General features: G+C 37.8%; 1 protein-coding gene across 4 annotated transcripts in view; it reads right to left on the bottom strand.

The window, feature by feature from the left end:
- WDR64 (WD repeat domain 64) overlaps positions 1-13,931 on the bottom strand; it is a 162,917-nt gene that overhangs the window by 125,470 nt on the left and 23,516 nt on the right. For 2 of the 4 annotated variants that reach the window (XM_017953364.3, XM_017953374.3), the window contains exons 5-8: positions 13,168-13,197; positions 11,577-11,687; positions 7,465-7,679; positions 2,675-2,809 (exon numbers count right to left, since the gene is read on the bottom strand). In XM_017953364.3, the coding sequence (XP_017808853.1) occupies positions 2,675-2,809; positions 7,465-7,679; positions 11,577-11,687; positions 13,168-13,197 (491 nt within the window). The remainder of the gene's footprint in view (positions 1-2,674; positions 2,810-7,464; positions 7,680-11,576; positions 11,688-13,167; positions 13,198-13,931) is intronic. The other 2 variants (XM_017953367.3, XM_009196564.4) reach the window with 1 other exon arrangement.

Raw genomic sequence — 13,931 nt, 5'->3', positions numbered from 1 at the left:
CTCTAACTCCTGACCTTGTGATTCACCCGCCTTGTCCTCCCAAAGTCCTGGGATTACAGGTGTGAACCACTGCGCCCGGCCAGTTTTTTCTTTATGTTTACTTTTCTGCTGTTTGAATATGATATGCCTAGGTATAGTTATTTTTTGGCATTTATCCTTCTTGGTGTTTTCTGATATTGCTGGATCTGGGGTTTGGTGTCTCATTTTAATTTGTGGACATTCTTAGTCATTACTTCAAATGTTCCTTTTCTTCCTTTCTCCCTTTCTTCTTCTGGTGTTCTCATCGCACATGTGTTACACCTTTCACAGTTGTCCACAGTTTTTGGATAGCCTACGGTTTTGTTTGTTTGTTTGTTTTGTTTTGTTTTACGTTTTTTTCCTCTTTGCTTTCTGTTTTTGAATCTTTTATAAATTATTTCCTCAGCTATGTCCAGTATACCAATGAGTCCATCAAAGGCGTTATTCATTTCTATCAGTGTTTTTGATCTTTAGAATTTTTTATTCTTTTAGAATTTTCATCTCTCTGTTTATAATGCCCGTCTGTTCTTGTATGCTGCCTGCTAATTATAGTTGTTTTACATTCCCATTCTGATAATTCCAACTTCCTTGCCATGTCTGAATCTGATTCTGATGCTTGCTCTGTCTCTTGCAGTTTTAGTTTTTGCCTCATTAATTTTGATGTTGTGTTGTTAGGTGCATACACATTGAGGATTGTTAGGGCATCTTTAAGAATTGACCCCTTTACCATTATGTAATGCCCTTCTTTATCCCTGATAATTTTCCTTGCACTGATATCTGTTCTGTATAGAACTAGCATAGCTTCTTCTGCTTTCCTTTGATAAGTTTTAGTATGGTATATCTTTCTGCATCTTTTTATTTTTAGCCTATATGTGGCTTTACATTTAAAGTGTGTTTCTCATAGACAGCATATAGTTGGGACTTGTTTTTTGATCACTCTGACAGTCTGTTTTGTGCCTTTTAGTATGCCTTGTAATTTTTTTCTTGATAGCTGGACATGATTTACTGGGTAAAGGGAACTGCTGTAAATAGACCATTAGTAACATGTTGGTAAGCTGTGGGGGAAGGTGAATCCTGTGAGGAAGTCTCATTCTTTTGATGAGCCTGTGTGTCTTGATGAGCCTGTGTGTCTGGATTGTGAATTCCACAGGTGCTTCTCAGTCTTCCTCACCCTCCCTCTTAGGTGTGACCACAAGTTAGAGTGGGTATTTTCCTTCCCTCTGTGAGCTATTCCCAGACAAAGTTCCAATAGCTTAGACTCTGATAACATAGTGTCTCTTGAGGGCAGGCCTTGGAAAGAACAACGTGTTCTGGCACATTTCCAAGTGGTTCCTTTTCCTTCCCCTCTGCCAGAAGCAAGAGTGGATTTTTCACTGATACTTTAAGAATCTGTTGAACTCCGGGAAGTAAAACTCACAAAAGCATAGGGGCCCCTATGACTGGGCACCCCTGGAATTTTTAACTCTAAAACTGTCCATGCTGAGCGCTTGTCCATTACAGTTTAGGCTTTCCTGCCCTATGCTGGTTACTCAGGGGGTTCCTGCCTGTGAATTTCTGCTCCAGTAAGTTGTGATTCTCAGCGTTTGCCCCTCTCTCTCTCCAATATGGGGGCAACAAAGCTGCCTTGTGACCTTACTTCTCTGATGGATCTAAGAAAAATCATTCATTCTTTTAGTTTGTTACATTTTTACTTGTTAGGATGGAATGGCAACTTCCAAGCTCTTTACATGCCAGGCTGGAAGGCAGCCAGGAGTCTCAATGCACTTTTCTGAGACATCTTTATTAGGGTACGTAATACCCCAGTAGGTACCATAACATTTGCGTATCATAAAATTCACCCATTGTAAGTGTACAAATCAATACTTTTTCGTAAATTTAGAGAATTGTGTAACAACCAACAGTCGCCACAAGAAGCTTAGAACATTTTCATCATCCCAGAAAGTCCCTTTGGGCCCATTTGGGATCCCTGCTTCTACCACCAGTCCTAGGCAACCACTGATGTACTTTCTGTCTCTATAAATGTGCCCCTTTTTGGGATATTACATATAAATGGAATCATACACTATACAGTCTTTTTGTCTGGCTTCTGTTGTTCAGCTTCATGGTTTTGATATTTATTCGTGTTGTAGCATACATCTCAATGCAATTTTAAAACCCCAAATCAAGATACAATAACTGCTTTCTAGTTATTAATACCTATTTAACCAGATTGGAAATAAGACAATATTCAAATGAACCTTTCTATGAGAATGCCAACTTGTCTATTACACATGAAACGTGATGACTGGTCTACAGATCATACTCACAAGCTCTTGGTTAGCCAACTGACCTGTAAGAGTGATTTTAAAATTATAAAGTTTTACCAACAGAACTATATTTTGAAATAGGTTATAGATACACTCATCTTGATTAATTTCAGTAGATGATAGAAATAAACGAATGAGCACAGTTGATGTTAGGACACATCATGTTCAAATTTGCATAAGTGGCTTCAATTTCTTCCTGAGAAATCTAATTAACTTTCCCAAACAAATGGAATAGTTAATGTCTGATTTTTCTTAAAGCCAGTTTGAAAGTTCCAAAGCTGTCATGGTTTTATCATTGTAAAAAGTTTGAAATTCACAGACTGTTCATGTATATAAATGACTGTACTTACAAATTATCCTCGAGTCTCTTCAAGGATTCCAAAACTAATGAATGATTACTGTCTAAGGAGCAGGATCCAAAACAATTTAGGGCTGAAATATATCTAATTTTCATAACCCAGTCATTATGTAGCTTCCTTTTAACACTGGGGATTAAGAAAAGGCAGGGGAGATTTATGTTAGACACACAAACGTATAATGTAAGTTTCTATTCAGCAATTTATTTTGACTTTAACTGAATTGTAACTGAATTGTGCTAAACCCGAATGTAGAATACAGCCCAATGCATTATAACACTTTTTATTTTTATTTATTTAGTTAGTTAGTTAGTTAGAGACGGAGTCTTGCTCTCTCACCTAGGCTGCAGTGTGCAGTGGTGTGATCTCAGCTCACTGCAACCTCTACCTCCTGGGTTCAAGCAATTCTCTTGCCTCAGCCTCCCAAGTAGCTGGGATTACAGGTGTGTACCACCATGCCTGGCTAATTTTGTATTTTTAGTAGAGACAGGATTTCATGATGTTTGCTAGGCTGGTCTCAAACTCCTGACCTCAGGTGATCTGCCTGCCTCGGCCTCCCAAAGTACTGGGATTACAGGCATGAGCCATTGCACCCGGCCCACTTTTAACTGTTTATTTATAATCAAGCATACTTAAAATGGAAAAGTAACTTTAAAAGACATCAAACTTTGAGCTGTGAATTCAGAATTAAAAGAATAATCTAGAAGAATCCCAATTTAATAATGGCACTATTTTATTTTACTAGAAAATTTCTAATCATCCAAATGGAGCAGTATGCTTCATATTCTTTTATATCTTATTTGAATCAATTCATTTGAAAATATATTTATATTTTCCATTAATACTTTTCAAACTGAAGTACTGGGAAATGTATAATCTCAGTTCACTGGTGAAGCTGAGTGGGGGATAGTGATCATATTCCTTGTCAGAGTGTTGGCCATCAGTTCACAAAACATTTGAATGTGGGGCTTAAGGTTACAGACAAAACCTCTGCCTCAAAATTCTTGTCTTCATGGTGTTATATTTACCCATATTTAATGGCTTGTCTCCTCATTCAAATTTTGAACACCTATTGCATCCCAGGTACTAAGGACACAAGGATGATTAAGGTAAAAAGTATTGTCACCAAGTTGCTTAAATTCTAGTTGAGGAATAGAAATGTTTATAGCTCAAGGCATGAACGTTCTGCAATATGACATTAAACCGAGTGGAGAGGGAGCTTTCTGTTCTCATGCCAGATATGTTTGAACTCTGGATGCTGGTTGCTTTTTTCTTCAATTTGTATAATGGTTTGCATATCAGTGTTTACTACCCCCACATCCACCCATTCAACAAGAATGAATTCTACAGATGTCAGCTGCAGGAAAACTTGTATGATAGCACCAGAATTTAATTATCTCTTTGGCCTTAATACTTTTCATTCTGGTGAGGTTTGAAGATCTCTTGGTGTAAGAAAATGCTGCAACACTCAGCCTATATGTACACCACAGTCTTGAATGATTTGAATGATCTGCACGATTAAATCATCTACATGAATATAATAACCACAAGAACTAACGTGAATTAGCATTCCTTTAACTGTACCCAGATTCCTTAACTTCCTCAGATTTCTAAACCTCATTTTTCACATGTCTATCTAATGAAAACAGGGATTGAAAAACGAGCCATGGAATTTTCTGACAGGTGGCACACATATTAATAAAAAGCAGATTCATGTCTCAGCATCTGTTCTATGAGTCTAGCATAACTAGAATGAAATGCTTAATAGTATATAGAGCAGCACGTCACATATTGGGGAAGCCCTCCACCAGGTCTAATTCTCTGTTGGGACTAAGCAATACTGCTTACATGTGAAAGATGGAAAATGGAGCCAGTTAATTTTCTTGTATCATTCTTAGGGTTCCAGCAACGGGACTAGTCTTAATTCCATGGAGTATCAGTTGTAATGAGCTTTTAATTGCATATTTTAACTCTGGGATAAGTATTTGTTACATAACAAAGTATAATCCATTTTTTAATGTCTTTATAAAGAAAAAACATTCATTGTACAAAATTTAGAAAGCAAATAAAATTTTTAAAATTACTTCTTTGAAGTCCTATAGAAATTATTTATTAAACTTTTGGATATTTATACTCAATATTTTTCTTTTTTTCATTAATTAATTATTTTTTAAAATTACACTTTATGTTCTAGGGTACATGTGCACTATGTGCAGGTTTGTTACATATGTATTCATGTGCCATGTTGGTGTGCTGCACCCATTAACTCGTCATTTACATTAGGTATATCTCTTAATGCTATCCTTCCTCCCTTCCCCCTACCCCACAATAGGCCCCAGTGTCTGATGTTCCCCTTCCTGTGTCCAGGTGATCTCATTGTTCAATTCTCACCTATGAGTGAGAACATGCAGTGTTTGGTTTTCTGTTCTTGAGATAGTTTGCTGAGAATGATGGTTTCCAGCTGCATCCATGTCCCTACAAAGGATACTAACTCATCCTTTTTTATGGCTGCATAGTATTCCATGGTGTCTATGTGCCACATTTTCTTAATCCAGTCTGTCATTGATAGACATTTGGGTTGATTCCAAGTCTTTGCTATTGTGAATAGTGCTGCAATAAACATACGTGTGCATGTGTCTTTATAGCAGCATGACTTATAATCCTTTGGAAATATACCCAGTAATGGCATGGCTGGGTCAAATGGTATTTCTAGTCCTAGATCCTTGAGGAATCGCCACACTGTTTTCCACAACGGTTGAACTAGTTTACAGTCCTACCAAGAATGTAAAAGTGTTTCTATTTCTCCACATCCTCTCCAGCACCTGTTGTTTCCTGAGTTTTTAATGATTGCCATTGTAACTTGTGTGAGATGGTATCTCACTGTGATTTTGATTTGCATTTCTCTAATGGCGAGTGATGATGAGCATTTTTTCATGTATCTGTTGGCTGCATAAATGTCTTCTTTTGAGAAGTGTCTGTTTATAATCAATATTTTTCTAAGTAGAAATACACACACATATATACATTTATAAGACTGAATTCATATATACATAAAAATTAATTAAATTAAAATTTTTTTATACCCCAAATTCATATGTTGAAAGATAAATCATTTTTACTTGACATTATGTCATAAACCCTTTTCATACTATTAAATATTTTTCAAAACAATTAAATGGGTACATGACATATGGTTATACTATGATTTGCTGAACATCCTTGAAATCTGAATGTATTTTAGGTGTCAGACAAAAAATGTATTTTATATATAAATATATTACATATCATTTATGTTTTTATTATATATTTATATATCTGAATTATTTATGTAAATGATTAATCATCTAAATTAATCATTTCCCTTTTGTTGGACACTAGATAATTTACCATCAGAAATAATGCTGTGGGCCAAGCCTGTAATCCCAGCACTTTGGGAGGCCGAGGCAGGCAGATCACGAGGTCAGGAGTTTGAGACCAGCCTGACCAGTATGGTGAAACCCCGTTGTTACTAAAAATACAAAAATTAGCCGGGTGTGGTGGCACGTACCTGAAATCAGCTACTCAGAAGGCTGAGGCAGGAGAATCGCTTGAACCCTGGAGGCGGAGTTTGCAGTGAGCTGAGACTGCGCCACTGCACTCCAGCCTGGGCAACAGAGTGAGACTCCATCAAAAAAGGAAAGGAAAGAGAGGGGAGGGGAGGGGAGAGGAGGGGAGGGGAGGGGAGAGGAGGGAAGAGGAGGGGAGGGGAGGGGCAAGCTGTGATAACCATTCTTAAGATTTTTGAAGATAGGGATACCAGGTCCTAGTGTATAAATGGTTATGAAGGCACTTGATGCAGCTTCCCAGATTCTTTCCGGAAAGGTGGATCCAATTCATACTTTTACCACCAACAGTGTGAGAACGCCCAGGTCACAGCATCTTCCCCATTTTTAATCATTTCTGATTTTATAAGTGAAAAATTGTATCTGATTTTAAGTTGCACTTCTTTGATAAATAAGGAAGACCATTTAACATAAAATTTAGGTTTTTCAGCTAATAAAAGTAATATGTACCTTTCTCAAAAAGTTTAAAGACATTGCTATTATAAGGAAGACAATAATTATCAGTTGGGGATAACTATTGTTAGCATTTTTTTGTGATGATCACTTTGAAATGTTTATTGACCATTTGTACTGTGTGCACGTTTGTGAGTTACATGTTCATGACCTTTGCTCATTTTTCTCTTGGAAGATTATATCTTTTAATTGAACTCTATGACCCAATACAAATATCAACCCATTGTCTGTCATATTTGTCACAAATGTTTATTCCAGTTTGCTTTTAAAATACTATCTTTTGATGTCCAGAGGTTTTATTTTGTATATAGTCAAATCTATGACACTTTTTCTTTGAATTCTATATCCATTGCTTTTACATTTAGAATGTTTCCCATATTCAAGTGCTCGTAACTAGTCACATAATTTTTATAGTTTTTTTCATGATTTAATTTTTTCATTTAACTTTTCAATCTACTCAAGTACCTGTAAGTTTTAGTTGTCAATAGCACTTAAATTAGGAGCTATTACACTGACAGTTTCTTGGGGCCAGAAGCATTTCACTGTGTGTGTGTGCATGTGTGTGTGTATATATGAACAATGACTATACTTAATTTTTTATATTACTTTAATTTTTCTTAATTTCTTATTTTCTATAATTTAAATCTCATTTTTCACTTTTCACCATAAAGCTTACTTGCAAAAGACTATATTATTAAAAGAATTAAATTAGCCATATGATACCCTTACCTTTTAAAGTTCTTTGAGTCTAAGACCTGATTTTGTAATTTTCTTTTGGATTTTGCCTGCTTTATTCCAAAGTCATCACTGTTGACTGTGAATCTGTTCACAAAACCCCCATCATCCCCCAAGAGGATGTCATCTCGGCAGAGATGGTCAGGCAAAGGCACCACACACACACACAGGAGGCAGTGATCCATTGGCTTTATGACAAAATAATTTTCCTAGAAACAGAAAAATGACTTTAATGAATTGCTACTTTGCTCTATTCAATAAATATCTCCCGTATTATTTGACAAAAATTTCACTTTCCAATGTTTCTTATTGTAGATTCTCCTATCGTATAAGATAATTTGAGAGAGGGAAAAAAAACAGTTAACCAAATAAAAGTTATAGAACACTCGCTGTTATTTTGGGTGTTTTGTGGAGAAAGGAGTAGAGTGCCTACCCCTGGGCCAATAAGTAATGAGATTTTTCTGATGCGTGACTGTAAATGACCCTTTTTTGGATTTATAAGAAAATATTAAAGTAAGCATAACAAGATTCAGGTGTTACCAGACTATTGACATAAAACTGGGTGGCAAACAGGAAAATCAAATATCGAAGTCCCAAGGAGTCACCAGAAGAAAAATTATCCTACCATCCAAGTTTATTCAGAAATATTTAGCATGTGTCAAGCTGATTTTGTACTATTCAATGGGGCCACTAAGCTATACAGCTATTGCTCTTCCGTGATTCAGTCTCTATAAATTTGTTCAGTCAACAAACATTTATCTATATATTTCCTTCTGTGTGCCAAGAACTACTGCAGCACGACTGTGCAATGGTGAACAGGACAGTTTCTGACTTTGTAGAGCTACCATTCTGGTAGAAGTGCATTTAAGGAAACAAATCACAGTGCTCTGATACACAGTGACTGAGAAGGCCACAACAGGTCCCATGGCCAAAGAAAGTGACATTTGGTCTGGGGCTTGAATTGGTTGAGAGGAAGACTAAGAGGAGGTTGAGAGGAGGGAGTCTAGCAGGAGAGTGCAATCAGTCTTCACCAAACTAGAAAAAAAATTCCTAAAATTCATATGGAGCCAAAAAAGAGCCTGCATAGCCAAAGCAAAACTAAGCAAAAAGAACAAATCTGGAGGCATCACACTCTCTCTTTTCAAACTATACTATAAGGCCATAGTCACCAAAAATAGCATGGTGCTGGTATAAAAATAGGCACATAGACCAATGGAACAGAATAGAGAACCCAGAAATAAACCCAAATACTTACAGCCAACTTATCTTCAACAAAGCAAACAAAAACATTAAGTGGGAAAAGGACACCCTATTCAACAAATGGTGCTGGAATAATTGGCAAGTCACACGTAGGAGAATGAAACTGGATCCTCATCCCTCATCTTATACAAAAATCAACTCACGATGGATCAAGGACTTAAATCTAAGACCTGAAACTATAAAAATTCTAGAAGATAACATTGGAAAAACCTTTCTAGACATTGGCTTAGGCAAGGATTTCATGACCAAGAATCCAAGAGCAAATGCAATAAAAAGAAAGATAAATAGCTGGGACTTAATTAAACTAAGGAGCTTTTGCACGGCAAAAAGAAGCCAGCAGAGTAAACAGACAACCCACAGAGTGGGAGAAAATCTTCACAATCTATACATCTGACAAAGGACTAATATCCAGAATCTACAAGGAACTAAAACAAATTAGCAAGAAAAAACAAACAATCCCATCAAAAAGTGGGCTAAGGACATGAATAGACAGTTCTCAAAAGAAGATATACAAATGGCCAACAAAAATATGGAAAAAAATGCGCAGCATCATTAATGATCAGGAAAAATGCAAATCAGAACCACAATATGATACCATCTTACTCCTGAAAGAATGGCTGTAATCAAAAACTCAAAAAATAATAGATGTTGGTGTGGATGCAGTGAAAAGGGAACCCTTCTACACTGCTGGTGGGAATGTAAACTAGTACAACCACTGTGGAAAACAGTGTGGAGATTCCTTAAAGAACTAAAAGTAGAACTACCATTGGATCCAGCAGTCCCACTACTAGATATCTACTCAGAGGAAAAGAAGTCCTTATATGTAAAAGCTACTTGCTCACTCATGTTTCTAGCAGCACAATTCACAACTGCAAAAATGTGAAACCAACCCAAATGCCCATCAGTCAACGAGTGGATAAAGAAACTGTGGTATATATGTATACACAATGGAATACTACTTAGCCATAAAAATGGATGAATTAATGGCATTCACAGCAACCTGGATGGAACTGGAGACTATTATTGTAAGTGAAGTAACTCAGGAGTGGAAAATCAAACATCATATATTCTCACTCATAAGAGGGAGCTAAGCTATGAGGATGCAAAGGCGTAAAAATGACACAATGGACTTTGGGGACTCCGGGGAAAAGGGTGGGAAGGGGGTAAGGGATAAAAGACTACAAATTGGGTTCAGTACCTACTGTTTCGGAGATGGGTACACCAAAATCTCACAAATCACCACTAAAGAGCTTACTCATGTAACCAGATACCACCTGTGATCCCCAAACCTATGGAAATAAAAAAGTTTAAACAATTTTTAAAGAAAGAGAGAGAGAGGAGGCTGTAGAGCCATGTCGTGGCCGAGACAGGAGGGGAGGGCGTGTCAAATGCAAGGATATTTTGCCTTCAGAGAGGGGACGAAAGTAAGGATGTGGTTTCCAGTTAAATCTGTAGGTGAAAGCACTGGAATTTGAAAGAGGACAAGTCTGATAGTAGATTCAGTTTTTTGCAGGAAAATAGAGAACAAGTCCTTATACTACAGGGAGAAGCCTGAGAAGAATATTGAAATTGTGGATGACTTACAAGAAATGGGCCAGTGAGTTGGTTAGGGCCAGAAAGAGATTGATGGAGCCACTGAGAGCCCAGCTGAGTCTGCAGACCCTAAGTTTGTAATTGTGCCAAATAGCACTGTTTGGTTCTTTTCCATCAGTGCTTAGCCACTGTAAAGGAGCAGAGAAGGGCTAGGGCATCTCTCCAGGTTGAAGGACAAATATTGAAGAGAATGAAGGGTGAGGCTGACCAGCTCAGATGACACCCCCAGAGGGTGCAGACCAGAAGGGAAGAAGAGAAGAGTTGAGAGGGAGTGAAGACTGGAACATGATGTTTTCAAGGAACTAGAGGCGTCTATGGGATTGAAAAGCAAGAGTGGAAACAGAACAGCGTTAGGAGAAGAGGTTATGATCAAAGTTCAGGATCTTGGAGTTTAGGGGTTTGGAAATTAATAAACCTGGTCTATAACCCAGCACATAATAAAGTACGTTGACCAAGAAGCTGCCATCTTTAAAATTACTCTGGCATCACTAGTTGGTTACAACATTGTGAACAAATAGCAAAAGAAAGTTAGTTTTTTACCAAGGCTAGGAACAAGCAAGGCATGAAGGAAGGTTAATTTATTTCTTAATCATCCATGTCCTTCAAAGTCAGTCTGCTTCCTGAAGATATTTTTAAATAACCTCGGTGCTCAGTGATCTCACCCTCCCTGCGTCCCTGTTGCACCATATAATTTGCTGTATCATCATATTATATATTATGTTTATTCATGAGGAACTTCAAGACTGAGTTTTGTTTGAGTGCAGAGAACATAATCCTTACTTCTAAATGTCTGCAAATGCTCAATAAATACGATAGATTGGTTAAGCGGTAACATCTCAGCCACTGAAGGGCTGCCTCATTAGATGTTTTTGCCAGACTTAGACATTTGATTTTAGTAATTTTCTCACCTAATGAAGCTGGACTTGGGAGAAAAGATTTGAACTTGATAACATGAGTATACCCAAAGAAAGATAATACATGGATTCAGAGAAGGGCATAAAAGAAGAAAGGAATTACTCCCTCACTCAAAAACAACCCAACCCCCACTGAACTAAATATAGACTAAATGGAAAGAATAGTCCCTTTTAATTACAGAATATACATGCTGAACTTGATCTAAGAGACTACTTACTTAAATCCTCTCATCTTACAGATGAAGAAACTGATGTTCAATAGAGAAAGTGGATTGCTCATACTGTACCACTACTGAAAAGACAATCTCATTTCTTTGAGTATTTCTCTTGGCACAATACCTGGCTGCTCCCTTGAGCTTTATAATCCCAGACAATAATGGTCCTTTCTGTCGTGGCTACGATTCGTTTCAGCTGCAAGAGGTAATCACACCCTGTAATCCAGGAGGTGTCCTGACAGAAAAGCAGAGAAGTGGGGGATATAATGCATTTCCTTCTATGACCTGGTGATGGTTAACAAAGGGCAGGTTAGTCACACTAAAAGCCCCATTTTGCTGCCTTGTTACAGAGAAGCCTTGCAGTACATCCTGTCTGAGCATCTTGGATACAGGCTCCCATCTTTTCCCCTTTCACCCTTACCCTGAGTGTCTCAGTACTATCAGCTGGAGAATGATTCAGTTAGCGATGGGATTGCTCCCTGGAAGCACACAGCAGTTTGTGGAGCATCTTTGTGCACTATTTACTGCTGTGAGGCCGCTTCGTCACATGGGCACTAGGAGACTAGATTTAGGGCGCTGATTAAGCGAGCTCTCCAGCCCTGTCCCCATGCTAGAAAACAAAGACCTTAGTAATGACCTGGTCCATGATAAGTGGAGACCAAGGAGACTTTCTTGTATCCTACCTAAAGACACCAAGCTGGCATGGCTAGGAGCTGTAATATCAACAACACACTCCTTAACAGAAACAGAAGCTTCCATTTATGAGTGCTACATGCATTTCAGGCATGGCCTCCAACATTCTGTAAAACCTGTTAGAAATTCCAGGGCTGGCTTTTTTTTTTTTTTCCAGTTTAGGAAATGGAGGTTCAACAATGAGAACACTTGGACACAGGAAGGGGAACATCACACACCGGGGCCTGTTGTGGGGTGGGGGGAGGCGGGAGGGATAGCATTAGGAGATACACCTAATGTAAATGACGAGTTGATGGGTGCAGCACACCAACATGGCACATGTATACATATGTAACAAACCTGCACATTATGCACATGTACCCTAGAACATAAAGTATAATAATTAAAAAATGGAGGTTCAGAAGTTTACAGAGAATCCAGACTCCTTTGCCAGGAAGCATGGCAGCCTCCTTTGTAGTTCAGGGTATTCGGTGCGTGCAAGCAATGAAAGAGTCAAGCATTCTCCCAGCTCTCGTAAATCCGTAATGAGATTCTGCAAGCAAGTCACTATAGCTTTACAACATCTGCTGCAATTACTATTCCGATTAGTGATGTGGATTAAATAAATTACAAAATTGTACTCAAACTTTTAATGTTGTATTCAACTTTAAAATAAAAATATTTTCTAATTATTTCCACGGGCTACCTCCTTGTTCTCACAACTTGGGTTGTATCCATTCTTTACATTCTCCGATAACAGATGCTCAGAAAAACTGAGAAGCTTTTAAATTGAAGCTTCCAAGGAGTGACCAGTTTCCAAGCAATTCTCTGCAGTCAGTTTAACTCCAGAAAGCAAGACCTGGGTCCTCTTTGCTGTTGCTCAAGGCTTAGTTTTGATCCTAGCCAGTAAACATAAATTTATAATATAGGAAATATATATCCAGAGTCTATTCATTACTTCATAGAGATTTTAAGTAATTGTGAAGGAACCATCATCACCGCTCTAACCTTGACTTAATTAGGAATTTTTTAAGTGTACTTACTGTAACATTGGTGCTGGTCTGAACTCTCATCTATGAAAAAGGAAGAGAGTAATGAAATCTAGTTGACACTACAATTAAAGATGAAAATGCTGACTCTAAAACAACACAGAATCTTCTTGGTTTCATCTCAGCTGTCATTCTGCCCTCTGTAAGTCTCCTCCCTGTTTCTCCTTCTCCTGGAACAGCTAGCTCTGTGGAATGATGCGGACTGTTTGCTGTGAGCAAGGCTTATCCCTCTGTGGCTCGTTGTTAAACCTGGTGACTGTGCTGTTAAGAGTCTTACACTTCACTAATCATTTTCTTCCTTCTTTATGCAAACTACATCTCTTTTTTTTAGTTGTTTGGAGCAACATTTGATGCCAAAAAATAGGAATGCAAAATAATCTAACAGCAATGGCAAGAATAGTTACTAAATAGAGTGATTGAGAAAAACTACCATTTTTCATTTGAAGTTAACTCTGTCCAAGTTGAGACTTAAAAGAACATTTTACCCAGTGGGCCTCCTCTTTTATTCAATAAGCACCTGTTGAGTGAATATATATGCACTGGGTACTACACCAGTTAAGAACCACAGCTTTATCCCATGCAGAGAGCTAGTGTATACATGAGCAGCCTTTCCCACTCTTGTGGCATGGAAATTGCTCCCAAGATGAAGGCAAGTAGTTGAAGTATTTCAATGACCTTGTTTCTTTTACATGCTCAGATGGCCTTGAGAAATATCTAGGAAACAGTGGCCCAGAAGAAACGGATGATGTGAAACAGAG

Source organism: Papio anubis, chromosome 1 (genome assembly GCF_008728515.1).
Source record: "Papio anubis isolate 15944 chromosome 1, Panubis1.0, whole genome shotgun sequence".
In the NCBI taxonomy this organism is placed as follows: domain Eukaryota; kingdom Metazoa; phylum Chordata; class Mammalia; order Primates; family Cercopithecidae; genus Papio; species Papio anubis.
This window is presented reverse-complemented; position numbering and strand designations above follow the sequence as displayed.